The following is a 19,037-nucleotide window of genomic DNA, read 5'->3' on the forward strand; positions in this document are numbered from 1 at the left end:
CAAGATGGAAACCATTCGAACCATCCTACCCATGATCCAAGAGGGTCAATATATGACCACAGTGGATTTAAAGGATGCCTACCTTCACATTCCGATTCACAAAGATCATTATCGGTACCTAAGGTTTGCCTTTCTAGACAGGCATTACCAGTTTGTAGCCCTTCCCTTCGGGTTAGCTACGGCCCCGAGAATTTTTACAAAGGTTCTGGGCTCTCTTCTGGCGGTACTAAGACCACGAGGCATAGCGGTGGCTCCGTACCTAGACGACATTCTGATACAAGCGTCAAGTTTTCAAAATGCAAAGTCTCATACAGAGATAGTTCTAGCATTTCTGAGGTCGCATGGGTGGAAAGTGAACGTGGAAAAGAGTTCTCTGTTACCACTCACAAGGGTCCCTTTTCTAGGGACTCTTATAGATTCTGTAGAGATGAAGATTTACCTGACGGAGTCCAGGCTATCAAAACTTCTCAATGCTTGCCGTGTCCTTCACTCCATTCCAAGCCCATCAGTAGCTCAGTGCATGGAAGTGATCGGCTTAATGGTCGCGGCGATGGACATAGTGCCATTTGCGCGCCTACATCTCAGACCGCTGCAACTATGCATGCTAAGTCAATGGAACAGGGATTACTCAGATCTGTCCCCTTTGCTAAATCTGGACCAGGAGACCAGAGATTCTCTTCTCTGGTGGTTATCACGGGTTCATCTGTCCAAAGGAATGTCCTTTCGCAAACCAGATTGGACGATTGTAACAACAGATGCCAGCCTACTAGGCTGGGGAGCAGTCTGGAACTCCCTGAAGGCTCAGGGGTCGTGGACTCAGGAGGAGAAACTCCTCCCAATAAACATTCTAGAATTAAGGGCAATATTCAATGCTCTTCTAGCTTGGCCTCAGTTGGCAACACTGAGGTTCATCAGATTTCAGTCGGACAACATCACGACTGTGGCTTACATCAATCATCAAGGGGGAACCAGGAGTTCCCTAGCGATGTTGGAAGTCTCGAAGAAAATTCGCTGGGCAGAGTCTCACTCTTGCCACCTGTCAGCGATCTACATCCCAGGCGTGGAGAACTGGGAGGCGGATTTTTTAGGTCGCCAGACTTTTCATCCGGGGGAGTGGGAACTTCACCCGGAGGTATTTGCCCAACTAATTCTTCGTTGGGGCAAACCGGATCTGGATCTCATGGCATCTCGCCAGAACGCCAAGCTTCCTTGTTACGGATCCAGGTCCAGGGACCCGGGAGCGGTGCTGGTAGATGCACTAGCAGCCCCTTGGGTTTTCAACATAGCTTATGTGTTTCCACCTTTTCCGTTGCTTCCTCGACTGATTGCCAGGATCAAACAGGAGAGAGCATTGGTGATTCTGATAGCGCCTGCGTGGCCACGCAGGACCTGGTATGCAGACCTAGTGGACATGTCGTCCTGTCCACCATGGTCTCTACCCCTGAGGCAGGACCTTCTAATTCAGGGTCCTTTCAACCATCCAAACCTAATTTCTCTGAGGCTGACTGCTTGGAAATTGAACGCTTGATTCTATCAAAGCGTGGGTTTTCGGATTCGGTTATTGATACATTAATACAGGCTCGAAAACCTGTTACCAGAAAAATTTACCACAAGATATGGCGTAAATATTTATATTGGTGTGAATCCAAGAGTTACTCATGGAGTAAGGTTAGGATTCCTAGGATATTGTCTTTTCTACAAGAGGGTTTAGAAAAGGGCTTATCCGTAGTTCACTAAAGGGACAGATTTCTGCTCTGTCTATTCTTTTACACAAGCGTCTGGCAGAGAATCCAGACGTCCAGGCTTTTTGTCAGGCTTTGGCTAGGATTAAGCCTGTGTTTAAAGCTGTTGCTCCTCCGTGGAGCTTAAACTTGGTTCTTAAAGTTCTCCAGGGTGTTCCGTTTGAACCCCTTCATTCCATTGATATTAAGCTTTTATCTTGGAAAGTTCTGTTTTTGATGGCTATTTCCTCGGCTCCTAGAGTCTCTGAGTTATCTGCCTTACATTGTGATTCTCCTTATCTGATCTTTCATTCAGACAAGGTAGTCCTGCGTACTAAACCTGGGTTTTTACCTAAGGTTGTTTCTAACAAGAATATCAATCAAGAGATTGTTGTTCCATCCTTATGTCCTAATCCTTCTTCAAAGAAGGAACGTCTTTTGCATAATCTAGATGTGGTCCGTGCTCTGAAGTTCTACTTACAGGCAACTAAAGATTTTCGACAAACTTCTTCTCTGTTTGTCGTTTACTCTGGACAGAAGAGAGGTCAAAAGGCTTCGGCTACCTCTCTCTCTTTTTGGCTTCGTAGCATAATACGCTTAGCCTATGAGACTGCTGGACAGCAGCCTCCTGAAAGAATTACAGCTCATTCCACTAGAGCTGTGGCTTCCACCTGGGCCTTTAAGAATGAGGCCTCTGTTGAACAGATTTGCAAGGCTGCAACTTGGTCTTCACTTCATACTTTTTCCAAATTTTACAAATTTGACACTTTTGCTTCTTCGGAGGCTGTTTTTGGGAGAAAGGTTCTACAGGCAGTGGTTCCTTCTGTTTAATGTTCCTGCCTTGTCCCTCCCATCATCCGTGTACTTTAGCTTTGGTTTTGGTATCCCATAAGTAATGGATGACCCGTGGACTGAACACACTTAACAAGAGAAAACATAATTTATGCTTACCTGATAAATTTATTTCTCTTGTAGTGTGTTCAGTCCACGGCCCGCCCTGTCTATTTGAGGCAGATTCTAAATTTTATATTATAACTCCAGTCACCACTGCACCCTATAGTTTCTCCTTTCTCGTCTTGTTTCGGTCGAATGCAGCTCTGCTTGGGTGATCCTCTTGCAACTTCCTGTTGGGGAGGAGAATATATCCCATAAGTAATGGATGACCCGTGGACTGAACACACTACAAGAGAACTAAATTTATCAGGTAAGCATAAATTATGTTTTTCTTGCTTCTTGCCTTTCACTCCAGGCCTATGTCCATCCGTCAGTGACTGAGTGCATGGAAGTAATTGGTTGCTTTCATGGACATCTGGCATGCTCAATCAATGGATCTGGGACCTGTCGGATCTCTCGCAGAAAATTGCTCTGGATCTTCTAACGAGAGACGCTCTTTCATGGTGGATTTCGCAGGGCTAATTGTCTCAGGTTTCATGCTTCCTGAGACCTTTCCTGGGTGATTGTGACCATAGACGCCAGCCTGTCCGGCTGGGGAGCTATGTGGGGCTCTTTAAGAGCTAAGGGTCTTTGGACTCGGGAGGGTTCTTGTTTCATAAACATTCTAGAGTGCAAAGTGATCTTGAATGCGTTGAAGGCTTGGCCTTCTATCTTTAGTCCGGTTTATCAGATTTTAATCGGACAGCTTCTCCTTGGTGGTATACATCATCCACTAGGGAGGAACCTGGAGTTTGTTGACAATGAAGGAGGTGTCCCACATTCTCTAGTGGGCAGACTCTCTCGATTGTCTCCTGTCTGCCTTCCACATCCCAGGGGTGGTCAACTGGGAAGCGGATTTTCCTGAGGTTTTCTCAATGTTAACCACCAGGTGGAGGGTTCCTGAATTGGTTCTGATGGCATCGCGCAGTTTCGCCAAACTTTCCACAGTATGGTTCAAGGTCAATAGATTCTCAAGCCGCTCTGATCAAAGCTCTGGCGGTTCCTTGGAACTTCGGTCTGGCATACCTGTTCACTCTGTTTGCTATCCTACCACGATTCATTGCTTGTATCAAACAGGAGAGGCTGTCAGTGATTCTCATAGCTCCTGCCTGGCCGCGCAGGATCTGGTTTGCGGATCTGGTGAAGATGTCATCTCCTCTACCTTGGAGGTTACCTCTGAGAAAGGACCTTCTAATTCAGGCTCCATTCCTCCATACAGATCTAGATTTTCTGAAGCTGACTGCTTGGCGATTGAACGCCTAGTCCTGTCTAGACATGGTTTTTCTGAAGCAGTCATTGATACTATGCTTTAGGCTCGGAAACCTGTTACTTGCAGGATTTACCATAAAGTATGGCGTAAATACCTTTTTTGGTGCGAATCTAAGGGTTTCTCCTGGAGCCGGGTGAGGATTCCCCAAATTTTATCTTTTCTTCAAGATGGCCTGGAGAAAGGTTTGTCAGTCAGTACTCTGAAGGGTCAGATATCTGCACCGTCTATTCTTTTGCACAAACGTCTGGCAGATGTATCGGATGTTCAAGCTTTTGTTCTGGCCCTAGTCAGAATCAGGCCTGTGTTTTAACCTGTTGATCCTCCTTGGAGCCTTAACCTAGTTCTTAAAGTTTTGCAGCAGGCTCCGTTTGAGCCGATGCATGTTGTTGATATAAAATTATCTTGGAAGGTTTTGTTTCTCCTTGCTATTTCTTCCGCTCACAGAGTTTGTGAATCCCTGTACCTTATTTTTCATGTAGATAAGGCGGTCCTTCGTACTAAATTGGGGTTTCTCCCTAACGTTGTGTCTGATCGAAACATTAATCAGGAAATTGTTGTACCTTCTTTTTGTCCTAAACCTTCTTCCCATAAGGAGCATTTTTTGCATAACCTAGATGTGTGCGTGTTCTAAAAGTTTTACCTCCAAGCAACTAAAAATATTTGGCAGTGTTTGTGGTTTTCTCTGGTAAGCGTCAGAAGGCCACTTCTACTCTTTCCCTCTGGTTAAGAAGTGTTATCTGTTTAGCTTATGAGACAGCTGGACAGCAGTCTCCTGAGAAAAATACGGCTCATTCCACTAGGGCTGTCTCCTCATATTGGGCTTTCAAAAATGAAGCTTCTCTGGAACAGATTTGCAAGGCCGAAACATGATCCTCTTTGCATACTTTTTCCAAATTCTACAAATTTGATACTTTTGCCTCGGCTGAGGCCTCTTTTTGGAGAAAGGTTCTTCAAGCGGTGGTGCCTTCTGTTTAGGTCCTCCTGCCTTGTTTCTCCCTCCCTTTTCATTCCGTGTCCTCTAGCTTGGGCATTGGTTCCCACTAGTAATTGGAATGACGTTGACTCTCCATGCCATAGGAAAGAAAACAAAATGTATGCTTACCTGATAAATTTATTTATTTCCTGGCATGGAGAGTCCACAACGCCACCCTCTTTTTAAATTATAATTCGGCTGTTTTTTTTAGTATACCTCAGGCACCTCTATACCGTTGTGTTTCTTCTTTTTCCATTTTACTTTGGCTGAATGACTGGGAATTATGGGTAAGGGAAGTGACATTTAACAGCTCTGCTGGGGTGCTCTTTGCCTCCTCCTGCTGGCCAGGAGTTGAATATCCCACTAGTAATTGGAATGACGTTGTGGACTCTCCATGCCTGGAAAGATAGAAATTTATCCGGTAAGCATAAATTGTGTTTTTTAAGAAGGAATACGCTGTAATTCATTTTGAAATATTTTTTTGCCGTTTTTGTCCCTTTTAAGCATCCATACCAAAAATGATTGCAAGAATATTTTTTTGGTATATATTTACAGAATAAAATAAAATAATGTTTTCAACTATTTTAGCACAACAAGAAGATGATGAGTTTGTGTGCCAGATCGTCTATGTCTTCTACCAGATGGTTTTTCACCAGGCGACCAGGGATGTCATCATTAAAGATACCCGTATCCTTTTATTTCTTCAAAGATTGCAGTGCAATAAAATAGATGTAAAGGGACACTGTACACTAGATTTTTCTTTACATAAATGTTTTGTTGATAATCCATTTATATTGCCCATCTGGGGGTGTTTTTGTAACATTGTATAATTGTGCTTATTTTCTATAACATTGTGCTGATTTTCAGACTCCTAACCAAGCCCCAAAGAAGTCTACAGATTAATGCTTGCTCCTGTTTGTGTAATTTTCATATGCAGGGGAGGGGGGAGGGTCTGCTCTTCCTCTTTCTCAGCCCCTTTTACTGGGTTTCCCAGCCTAACCTCATCAACAGTGCTAAACTGGAAGCTTCTAAGTAAGTTTTTAAAAGGTTTTATACTGAATTTTAGATCAGTATCTGTGCATATTATTTTTTATATTAGTGTCTGTTACTTGCAGTTCTATTAAAAAAAAAAATATATATATATATAGTTATATATTAATAATGTGTTTACTATAGTGGTTAATTATTTTTTTTTCTTCATAAATGTAAAGAGTCCACAGCTGCATTCATTACTTTTGGGAAATTAGAACCTGGCCACCAGGAGGCAAAGACGCCCCAGCAAGCCAAAGGTCTAAATACTCTTCCCTCATCCCCCAGTCATTCTTTGCCTTTCATCCCAGGAGGTTGGCAGAGAAGTGTCAGAAGTTTTCAATAGTCTCTTATGGAGGGTAGTACTCTTCAGCATGGAACTGGAGTTTTAAGTAATCCTTTCAGTCTCTCAGTGAGGGCATGGATGAAAGTTAGAGTCCGAATATGCAGGGAGAGTCTTTCTGCGAAACCATCCCGACTCATATCAACAGCTCCACAAGCAATCAGCGTTGATGAGTTTCACTGTCTGCTTTCTTCTCTCCAGTCCATGGCAGAGGCAATGCTACTATCTTTCACACTTGAAGGGCCGTGTTCCTGTTCCATGGCATAGATTCCGGTAAGATGGTTTCATTTTACTTTCATTATGATTGTATTGTAATACAAATGTTTTCCTGGAAGACTACCACCTTGCGGGACTAACTATAGCTCAGGGTCTCAGTAAGGCTCTTTTTGTATCTTGGAATCAAGGGTTAATATCTCCTGTGGGGGTTATTGAACGGGGGGGGGGGGGTTTAATCATGTTTGTTATGTGATCCGACCTGCTTATGTGTGGTGTTACTTAGGCTCTTGACTAGGAACATAACGGCCTTGGAAGTGACGCGACCTTTAGGTTAAGCACGCTTTTTCTGGACCGCACGTGGTCACGTTTTGACTCTCCATTTCCGCATTCCTGACCACATGGCGACGGAAAATTTCTGGTCCGCTGGTGTCTGGGTCCTAGGAGGTGGTGAGTGCCCCAGCCATTGTGGGTGTCAGGTGCCGTTTACTTTTCCTATTTGGTCCGTTTTTTGTATTTAATATCCCAGTTATGGAGGATTCTTATAATTTGGAGACAAACGTCTCTGACTCAGAGTCTATTTCTCGTGAGGAATACGAATTGGCCCGGGTAATACATGCCCTTCAGTTATGTTCAGAATGCCGTTTTAGAGCGCTCAATTCCTTGGGATCGGGGAATCAAGGAGCCGCTGAGCCATTCGTATCTGGGGGTCCCGTCCCCCGAGTGACGAGTTCCCTATCACCTACTCTTACTACACATGCAGGTAACCCAGATTTTGCTTATCCTACTCTGGAAGGTGGCTTGTTCTCTCCGGAGGTTAGGGCACATTTTCGCATGTCCATTATTATGGCACTGGCACATCTGCAGCTACCAGAAGTGTGCTTACAATATTGTACGTGTTCTTCAGGCATGGGATGGCCTGCTCAGCTCTCTGGGGGAACGACTGTCCTTGAGGCATCAGGGGGTCAACTTTCGGGGTCGTCTTCTGCTCTGGGGAGGGTATGCTGTGCCTTTTGTTATAGACTGGTGCGCCTTCGTGTCCTATTGAGACACATTTTGGCGTTGTTGGAGGATCCCATTCTTAATGGATATGGGAATTCTCAGTCTTCTACTTCGAATCGCTCGCAGAATTAGCTATATGAAGATGACATAATCTTTTTATAGCTTTGTTTATTGAGTATCTTTTCCAGTCTTGAGCTGAAAGAACATGATCCCGGTCTTCTTGGGTGATAACCTACAGGTTGCCTTATCTTTATTTTAATCCAGTTAGGATGATTTTTTATTTTGAGCTCATGTTATGTATTTCCTTCGGGAATTTTTCTGGAATCGATGCTCGCAATTGTATATCGCTTTACTTCTACAGAAGTTTGTTTGTGTTAGGACATGTTAGTCCTATGTTTGTCTGCTGTTTATTCTCCACAGGGGTGACCAATTGCAGCCTTGACAGTATCGACCTTGTGTTTAAGGCTGGTCCTGATTGGGTTCTGATCCTTCTGTATTGAGGCCTATTTTAGACAACCAGCGCCTATCTGCCTTGCTGGTCCGATTGAGGCGCTGAGTGTTTCACATTATTATTTGTGTTTTTCCTTGTTTTTTATTTTGACAAGTTCAGCTAAGCTTTCTGAGAGGACCTGAGGGTCCGCGAGGCATGGGGGATTGATTCAGTACTTGTTAGCCTTTATAGCTGGTCGTCTGGGACTCGGTGGAGTTCCGCTGCAACACACTCTGTTGTTTCCGTGATTTCATCGGGATTTAGTGTTTCCCTCCCCGCGTGGGTTGGAAGTTTGGAGGACTCAGGGCCTCCTTGCCGCCGGTAGGAACCTGCTAGCAGCTTGGCCAGGTTCTGGGCGCTCTCGGCTATACTACTTATGGCTTGCCTTGTCCTTTGAACAATGTATATTCCCCTTCGTGGGGAGTTCTCTCAGTGTTCTTAAGGACGTCTGGATGATTTTCATTCGGCTTTTGTTTTCATCAGACTTGACTCATGCCTTGTGAGCATGTGCTCTGTTCTTATAGGTGTCCTTCTTTTAGGGGGTGTTGTTTGTCCTTCTTATGAAAGTTTTTTTTTCCTCTCTCTGGAGGGTTGTTGTCCTGTCCTGTGTGTAGGAAGTTGGAACAGGTATTTTTATCCTGTAAGGAGGAGCAGTTTGCCTTTATGTGGCTTGTGCTGTTCCTTCTATGGAGATTGTAATCTCTATGTTGAGACTGTCAGTTCTAATGGGTTCTCATAGGAATCTTCGACATTTGCGATGTTCATCTCCTATAGGGTTATCTTTGACAGTACCTATTTGGGTTAGCACCTGAGTTCTGTTGGGGTGACCAAGTTCACCCCATTACGTCCTTCCCTAGGGGTTGGTGTTTGGGGTCCTTTCTGTTCCCCTGTTTTTTTTTTTCTTCAGACCTGCCTGTCGCTTGGGCTGGTCCGGTGTGGAGCAGGATCTGAGATATGTGTCCATCCTCGGGTCTTTTGGTCGGTGAGCCTCCTTGAGGTTCTGTGCTTTATCTATGTTCATGATATTTGAGAAGGACTGACGGCTTTCGGATAGCCTGTGGTGTGCCCACTGTTTAGTGGATGTTTAGCAGTCTGACAATAGGGTTTGATATCTTTTTTTCAGCTGCTCTTACTTGTCTGCAAGTATTCCTTTCTGAGTCATCCTGGTATGATTGTGGTGTGTGGGTTGTCTCAGGGGTTTGCTTACCTGTGTTGCTGCATGTGTTCGGTCTCTGAATATTTCGATATTCTGAGTTGTCTGTGACTTAAGGACTCTGGCTTCAGTTGTCATTTAAGATGCGGTTGCATTTTGTATTTAGGAGAAGTTTTCTTCTCGGTTTCTGTTCCCGGTCTTAACCTTGCGGTTTTTGTTTTATCCGGGGTCTGGGAAGCCTGCTGTTTTGGTCTAGTGGTTAAATTAGTGGCTTCACTTCTTGAGGTTGAGAGTTGGCATACCCTCTGGGTACTGAGATTCTCGTTACCTGCCTGTTTCTCAAGACTGTTTCGGGTCTCTGTGAGCTTGGCTTGATTTGGTTCTCAGGGTTCCCTTTTTCATTTGGAACCGGTTGCACTATGTTTGGGGTCCCTTCGGGGATCCTTGGGTTTCTCTTTTTTTGAGGTTTGATCTCTTTCTCTAGTAAGGGGTGGATTGTTTGGGGCCAACTGCTGGGTGACGGTGTCTCCTGGAGGCGGGTTGGCTCAGTCGTATCCATTTCTACGGTCTCTAGCAAGGCTTATGGACTATCTGCGGGTCAGTGTCCTTGGGGCCTTTTCCCTTTTTTCAAAGTTTTCTCGGCTTCGGACAAAGCGTTTTTTTTTTTTTGGGGTAGGGTTTGTAGGCCTGGTGCCCTCAGAATGGGCCGCCTTTTGTACCCTCCGGTTTTGCATTCAGTGTCCTCTTTAGCTTGGGTATTGTTTTCCCAAAAGTAATGAATGCAGCTGTGGACTCTTTCCATTTATTAAGAAAACCTAAAATTATGCTTACCTAATAACTTTCTTTTCTTCAGATGGAAAGAGTCCACAGCTCTCCGCCCGTGTTTTTACTATGTGGCCCTGATATTTCTTCAACTGTTCCTTGTTCCTCGGCAGAATGGGGATGAGGGAAGTGGGAGGGGTATTTAAGCCTTTGGCTGCAGTGTCTTTGCTTCCTCCTGGTGGACAGGTTCTAATTTCCCAAAAGTAATGAATGCAGCTGTGGACTCTTTCCATCTGAAGAAAAGAAAATGATCAGATAAGCATAATTTATGGGGTTTTTTAACAAAGCACTGGATGGAACCGCATTTCTTTTTCTTTCTTATAAAACAAAGCTATAGTACATTTTAAAATGCTCTATTATAGATGCAAACAAGGAAACAGATACTTCTTTTCCTGTAAGAGCTGAGTTATAGTCGTTATAGCGCTTGTATTAAACGCACCATTTATTTTCCGCCAGTGCATTTATATAATGTTTAGTGTGCCATTAAAAGCGGAGGTATTTCCATAGATTACTGCAGTGATGGCCGTTGTTGTTCAGGAAACATAGTCACTGTAATTACCTTCACAATTTTCCACAAGCAAAGCAATAGCTGCTTAGATCTCTGACACTGTCTGCGGTTTCTGTCTGGAACTGACATCACTGCTACCTTGTAGCAAATCAAACATTGCTTAGATTCTCTCTACAAAGCAGTGTTGTTTTTTTAGATACTCAGATACTCACATTGCTTTTTTAAAGGGGCATCAAACGCAAGAAATTGTTATTATGTATATGAGTAGCAAATCTAATACATTGACATAAAAAAAGGTTAAAGGGGCATTGTACTTAAATGTGTTCTCTATGGTTCATTTTACTTGCTAAAGTGTTTTTGCAAAAAGTTAATTTACCTTTATTTTGATATTTGTAATTGTTGCTTTTGTCTGTAGAAACCACCACCTACACTAAAAAATAAGAATAAAAAAGGTGTTCTCTGTAGAACAGCTATGCAAGCAGGAAACAATAGCATTAATTAATCTCCCTGTGGGAAGACAAGATTTTGTATCTAAAATACTGGGTTGTGCCCAGCTATAGTTAGCATTTCAATAACTAACTATGTTTAAACATAGATAATATTAGCAGGTTTACTTTTTTGGCTCCTTTCCATTTCCTTGGGAACAACAGATTATGGTTTTAATAAACAAAACCAACTATTTCAAATACAAAAATAAACATGAAGAAACCATTTCCTATAACTTGAATACTCTGCAGTAGGTATAGCAAGTAATTTAGAACACATTAAAGGGAAGTACATATTATAGTACAGTGTCAATTTAAGTAAGTGATGTGCTTCATTGCGTTCAAGAGATATCAAGAAAAGGTAATTTTCTTTTTTAGTGTAGGAACATCTATTTGTCAAAAAAGCACTGAAATACATTCAGAAATACTCTCTTGGAGCAGAGAACATATTTGGGTACAATGTTCATTTAAATAGAGTGATCAAAAGATAAACATATCAACCTTTTTAAAGTGAAAAAATATCCTAAAGCATTTGCACTTAAAGGGACAGTCAACACCAGAATTTTTGTTGTTTAAAAAGAAAGATAATACCTTTATTACCCATTCCCCAGTTTTGCAGAACCAACACAGTTATATTAATATACTTTTTACCTCTGTAATTATCTTGTATCTAAGCTTCTGCAGAATGCCCCTTATTTCAGTTCTTTTGACAGACATGCAGTTTAGCCAATCAGTGCTCAGTCCTAGGTCACTTTACGTGCATGAGCTCAATGTTATCTATATGAAACGTGAACTAATGCCCTCTAGTGGTCAAAATGTATTCAGATTAGAGGCAGTCTTCAAGGTCTAATAAATTAGCATATGAACCTCCTAGTTTTAGCTTTCAACTAAGAATACCAAGAGAACAAAGCAAAATTGGTGATAAAAGTAAATTGGGAAGTTGTTTAAAATTGCATTGCCCTATTTAAATCATGAAAGTGTTTTTTGGACTTGACTGACCCTTTAAAAGAAAAACAAATTTGTACACAACTCATACTGGTGTATTAATGCTCATTGGCTGATTCCCCTAGCTGCCTTGAACAGGACACACCTTCACAAACCTAGAGAAAAAAATAGATGTTACAGCCTAGGAACATGATGGTATTTAATCAAAACGCTCATATATTTTGAAATAACTTTATTAACAAACATAATTTCACTGACTTATGAAATGGTTATAAGTCTGGTAAAAATTCGCTTAAAATTGCAGTTGATTTTAAAAGTTGCTCTTTGACAAAGGTGCTATTGTTCCATTTAAGAAACCGCACATCAGAGAACCTGAACTCACGAGATCAGACTGGGCAGTGAGCATGGAAATCCATTACATGTTATCATAAATCTTATTCAGTGCTCCAAAAAACTTCATAGAACATATGTGTCTTTTATTGACCTTACCTATACCCACTTCAGTAGTTCCCCATTGGTCTGCTTGAATCTTGTTACCAATATAGGTTGTCATTCCATCACCAACTGATTGACTGCAGCTTTTTATATTTTATCCTTCTTTCTGCAGAAAAGTGATCAAATGCTGACAATTACTAATTACATTACAATGAATATAAAAGTGTCTGTTTTCCCCCCAATCAGACTTAAAGGGATATGAAACCCACATTTTTTTCTTTTATGATTCGGGTAGAGCATTTCTTTGTTCTCTTGGTATCTTTATTTGAAAAGGCAGGAATGTAAGCTCAGGTGCAGGACCATTTCTGGTTCAGCACCCTGGATAGAGCTACATTTAGTTGTTAATAGCCAGCTTATTAGGTCCCATTTTATCAACCTGAATATTTTTTAAAATCTCCTGTGTTCTGGTAATGGATGGGATCCTGTTGAAGCAAGCAAGGATCCGTACCTGAGGTGTATCACATAGAAAAAAATGAAGATTTGCCTAGTATGTTAAAGTCTGCTTGATTTTTTTTTATTGTTTAAAAAAGGTAGATACTCTAGTCAAAAAGGATGATCTTCCGGAAATCATTCTGAAGTAATCAATGAATCCAGACTAGTCATCAGAAGCCATCCTGAAGTATGCCCACAGGCCAAAATATTTAAATGAGATGACTCGAGTCATTCACTGGCTGCTCATGCTTGTGAAGTAATCAGTAAGGTAATCTGCTAATCATTCGGAAATCATCACCAACATTTTTTTTTACAATTTTGTACCTTAGCTGATGACTTTACAAGCCTGATTGTGCCTAATGATGTGCAAAAGGCTTCTAAAGTAGTTTAATGATCATCAAATGACTCCAGGATGGTCTCTAAAGTAATTTTGTTTTTCTTGGGTAAAACCTTAACTACCCATTCCCCAGCTTTGAGCAACCAACATTGTTGTATTAATATACTTTAAAACCTGTAAACCCCTAAATTGCTGACTGTTTCTAAGCCACTACAGACAGCCTCTTTGTGCATTTTATCAGCTTTTCACAGCCAGACAGTGCTAACTCATGTGTGACATATAGATAACATTGTGCTCAATCCTGTGGTGATATGCAGGAGCCAGCACTAATTCTTCAGAGGCTTAGATACAAGGTAATTACAGAGGTAAAAAGTGTATTAATATAACTGTGTTGGTTATGCAAAACTGGGGAATAGGTAATAAGCTATCTTTTTAAACATTAAACATTTTCAAATAGACTGTCTCTTTAAAGGAGCATTCTGGTAAAAAAAAAAAGTAATGAAATGCACATGCATGATATCTCCATGCGGGTATATGGTACCTTCTGACGTATGCCAGGCTTACATTAGATGTTGCCCCTGAAGCTGTGAAAGCTTTTACTAGACGCATTTATGCTAGTAAATATATAAGGCAATGCCTCTAATAAAATGTATCTATGCCAGGTTTCATGGTTATAAGTGCAATCGGTTCCTAAATAAATAGTGTTCAAACTTGTCCCTACAAGGTTGCACATAAGTCTTCATTTCTTCTCTTTGTGTGTCTTGATATTAGTAGATCATCTGACTAATTTGGTCATTGATAAAGTAGAGGAAAGCTAAAATATGTTCACGTTAGAAGTCTCCAGAGAATGGATTTGGTCCTATGTTCTATTTTGGAATAGCGCAATACTATATCTCAACTCCTATAAATTACATTGGTAGCATAGTATACTATAGTATCAGATGCTCTCCAAGCACCAACCAAATCCATTGCTGCTCATTTTGGAACCCTGCTTACATATATATTCCTAATTGGCTAATTAGAGGTTATTAGATAAGAAACAGCAAAACAATACATATTTTTGCTAACATAATGACCGTGGCTGGTTGTATCTACTTTCAATACTGAAAAACAGCTGCAGCAGACAAGGTGGTAATGCATTCAAATCATTTTCTGCAAGGCTGAATACAAATCTTGTAAGTACAAAGTGTTTACTGTCCCTTGATTACTTTGTTTAGTGATATTTATTTTTTAAAGGACATAAACTCAAAACTGAATTCCCCATAAAAGGTCTAACTATGCATATTGAAACAACTTTGCAATGCACTTTCATTATTTTTGTTGACCGCTTTACTACTAATGCTACCAAAACATCATCATTTGGCCACTCCCCTCAGGGAGGTTAGAGGGCATTACGTGGAATGCAGTTCTCTACCCCTCCTACATTCTGCTCAGGGATTGGTTAATCACTGCAGTAGCTGATTTATATTTGTCCGTAACCGGCCCACTGCAATGGAGATAAGATAAAAAAAATACTCAAGGCTTTTTAAGGGGTATTTCTCTTGACCATAAAACAATGAAGATTTTGTTAAAAAAAAATTATATTTTAAAATGTGTTTAAAGCATTTATTTTGTATGCAGATTTTTTTTCCAGAGCAGTGACTGTCTAATACTAAACAAAATTACTTTAATGTGCATTTAACGAGATATAAATATTGTGCATCCAATTCTGCATAACCTAAAACTGCCTTATAAAAAAATAAGCAGCTTTAATGTTGACATAATATTAATTTGAAATGATTTCCTTTTTGCGACTTCTGGTATGACCCTCACTTAGCATTTTGTTAAGGGTCATAAAACATTTTGTAATCGCTATATGCTTTTTTTATGTTTTGATGTTAGTACGCACTGCATTGTTTTGCAGTTGTAAATCTGCTGAGGCCTATTAGGTACAGATGTATAGGAGAGTTAGCCCTGAGAAGTCTGCTGTGCACATTTCCATTTCTAAGGTTTAGAAAATCTCTACTTTTTAGAGCAAATTTACAGAAAAAGGGGACAAAATTAATAATAAAATCGTTTTACAAATTTGTTTTACTACACATAACTAAACATTTGATATTAATATGTCATAGTGTTTATTTTGACAATAAAATATCACTTGAACATCTCTTTGTCAAAAAGAAGATATTTTACCTCACAATTTCTTAATCTCACAACAGCAAGTGCTGTATTAAATAAATGAATAAAACAGCCAATCGGCTTCATCAGTGCTGATATCACACTTTGCTTTACTATAATCTCATGAGATTTCACTTAATTCTTGAGATATTTCATAGTAAACTTTTTCTTAACTTAGAGGGAAAATAACATGACTGTGCTTGCAGATGCCAGATGCACACACTCTTGCAAGTCCTGGGACTAGCATCTTGATTGGCTGCTTAAAGTCCCTTTACAATGTGGCTACTGAGGAAATTTTGAGATCAATAACTTCCTTTTTTACATAGAGTTTTCTAGTAAGTTTTTACAGCTATGCTGCATCACTTTTAAGGGCTTCAACATTTAGGTATCATGTCCCTTTAAGGGCAGGAGAGGCATAACCAATAAAATAAACTGTAGTTTAAACCATTCAACTCTATCTCTTTCAATATTCTACATAGTCATTGGTTGCACACTTATTTTAGCTATTCCTGGTTGTTTTTAGTGGGGAAGGAAACCTAGGTTACAACATAGAGGGAGAGGCCTGTTGCATTATAGACACTAAAACTTTGTTTAAATAAATTAAAAATAAGTGCAACTAATCATTTAAAAATCCATCAGCATATTATTTTCAGGTTAACCCCTGCTTTGAAGAAATCATTGCTATCTAACATTTAATGTTTAAAGGGACAGTAAAGTCGAAATTAAACTTTCCTAATTCTGCTAGAGCATGTCATTTTAAACAACTTTCCAATTTACTTCTGTTCTCAAATTTGCTTCGTTCTCCTGGTATTTTTTATTGAAGAGTAAAACTAGGTAGGCTCAAAAAGTTCAGGAGTGTGCACGTGTCTTTAGTACTCAATGGCAGCAGTGTTTTGCAACATTGTATAACAAAGCTACAAATAATATTGCAAAATGCTGCTGACATAGACTACTAAAGACACGTGCACACGCTCTTAAGAGCCTACCTAGTTTTACTCTTCAATAAAAGATACCAATAGAACAAAGCCAAATTGAAAACAGAAGTGCATGATCTATCCTAATTATGAATGTTTAATTTTACTTTACTGTCCCTTTATTGTCTATTCGCAGAGGCAATGAGCTTCAGAAAGCATGCTTTTATAGATATTTGTTTGCCAGTACAACTTCTGATACCGTATAGCCCTCCTATCCCTTAAAAAATGTAAAAAAAAGTCAAGAAAGGGAATTCAAGGGGCTCAAAATTATTTTAAAATAATTATTATTTAAAAATATATATATATTTGACATACAATTATAGGTTTTACACAGTTAGTTGCTTTACACTTTATACATTACACTTTAAATACTTTTTATAAGCATAGTATTGAGGTTATGGGTGCTGCCATTTTGAAACCAAGATTTCATTTCATTCCAATGTTTATATATGTGCAGCAAATCTTTAGATACCTGCACTTTACTTAGGCTCCAAAATGGCGGCCCCCATAATTAGATGCAGGTGCATGAAACGTATTTAGTGTCCCTTTAAACGGTCATGATAGTCAAACATTTTATTTCTTCCATCTGAACGAGAGTATTTAAAGGGACATGAAACCCCCAAAAAATCTTTCATGATTCAGATAGAGAATATAATTTTAAACAACTTTCTAATTTACTTCTATTGTCTAATTTGTTTCATTCTCTCTGTATCATTTGTTGAAGGAGCAGCAATGCACTACTGGTTTCTAACTGAAAACATGGGTGAACCAATGAAAATCTGTATATATATATGCAGCCACCAATCAGCAGCGAGAACCTAGGTTCTTTGCTGCTCCTGAGCTTGCCTAGATAAATCTTTCAGCAAAGGATAACAACTGAAGGAAGCAAATTAAATAATAGAAGTAAATTGGAAAGTGGTTTAAAATTACATAATCTATCTGAATCATGAAAGAAAAAATTTGTGTTTTGTGTCCCTTTAATAACTAAGTACAGTGCTTTGTGGTCTGGAAAAAAAAGATGTTCCTGTGGGGAATAAAAATATTTTTTTGTGTCCTTGTGAGCACTAGTTATCCATGTAATAACTGCACTTCTTATTAGTTTGACTTTAAATTTAAACAACTTTTACATTTAATACAATATTTCTAAAATATTTCACATCCCTTTAACCGCTGAAAGTAACCAGTGCATAGTAATATATATTATACTCAGGGGTTATATATTTTCCTACTAGAGAACATTGTGGAGCAAAATTTATTTTCTTTAATTTTGAGTGCTAACAAGTCTGATTTTTTTTCTTTTTAAAGTCTTCTGCTTCATGTCGTACATCAGCCAGGAAACACTAAATTGGTCATTGCTTAATAAAAGGATCACATACATGCACGTAAAGGCTTCCTGCATTAGGGATTACATGACGTTTTAGGGAAATTGCTTGTCATGTCTGCACTGTGGATGTTTTTAAATCACAGCTTTGCAAGTCTGTCCTCACAGCGGGGCGCGAGGTTGCTTGCTCGGCTGCCTAATGTCAAAAATAAACTCAGCTTAGAGGTTTGATGTCTTTTTGTTTGTCAGTTACAGCATTCCCAAAACGCCACAGCATATCCAGCGAGCTGCATCAAAATATATAGTAGAACTGTCCAACTATTTTATGTAAAGGGACACATTAAAAACTGATATCCCTCTGCCCATACTATAGATTGTATTTTATGTATTAATAGGAAAAAAAAAAAAAAAAATATATATATATATATATATATATATATATATATATATAAAAAAAAAATTTACTCACATTTTATTTATTTATTTATTTATATATACAGGTAGCCCTCACTTTACGCCGAGGTTAGGTTCCAGAAGGAATGGTTGTTAATTGAAACCGTTATAAATTGAAACCCAGTTTATAATGCAAGTCAATGGGAAGTGAGGGAGATAGGTTCCAGGGCCCTCTCAAAATAGTCATAAGTAACACCTAATACATTATTTTTAAAGCTTTGAAATGAAGACTTTAAAAGCTAAACAGCATTATAAACCTAATAAAATAATCACACAGCACAGAATATATCAATAAAATAAGTTAAATGAACAAAAACATTTGCTAAACAGCATTATAAACCTAATAAAATAATCACACAACACAGACTTCACTTGCATTTTTCTGCAAACAGTTCTTTCTGTGCATTCCAATCTGGACTGATTTATAGACAGGAAGATCTTGTTCCTTTAAAATCTGCTCAATAGCTCAGGTCTGGTTAAACTGATTAATTTCAGCTTGCTTGGCTTTGCTGCAACACAAGCGGACAGCTCCACCTACTGGCTATTTTAATAAATGCACTGCTTCTCAATGCTTTTCAATAGCAGTCAGATGACTGGAAAAAAAGGTTGTTATTCTGAAACGGTGTAAATTGAACCGTTGTAAATCGAGGGCCAAATGTATATATAAATCAAATTAACATTTTTTAAAACAATTTTTTTTTTTAAATATAAGCCCCAGAAACCTATTCTGCTTACAAGAAATATATTTAAGAGTCAACATTTGAAGATGAAAAAAAAATTCCATGGACATTTTGCAGCAGAGTAATTGAAGGGAGAGGTAACCCCAATATTTTCTTTCATGATTTGGATGGAACATACAATTTTAAACAACTTTCTGATTTCCTTTCATTATCAAATTTGCTTTGTTCTCTTGTTATCTCTTTGCTGAAGGAACAGCATTGCACTACTGGCAGCGAGATGAACACATCTAGTCAGCCAATC

General features: G+C 39.4%; 1 protein-coding gene across 1 annotated transcript in view; it reads left to right on the forward strand.

Moving 5' to 3' along the window:
- KIFAP3 (kinesin associated protein 3) overlaps positions 1-19,037 on the forward strand; it is a 479,627-nt gene that overhangs the window by 339,247 nt on the left and 121,343 nt on the right. Inside the window, 1 exon segment of the mRNA XM_053693102.1 lies at positions 5,486-5,584. Coding sequence (XP_053549077.1) covers positions 5,486-5,584 — 99 coding nt within the window.

The sequence above is a fragment of the Bombina bombina genome, chromosome 10, assembly GCF_027579735.1.
Source record: "Bombina bombina isolate aBomBom1 chromosome 10, aBomBom1.pri, whole genome shotgun sequence".
NCBI lineage: Eukaryota > Metazoa > Chordata > Amphibia > Anura > Bombinatoridae > Bombina > Bombina bombina.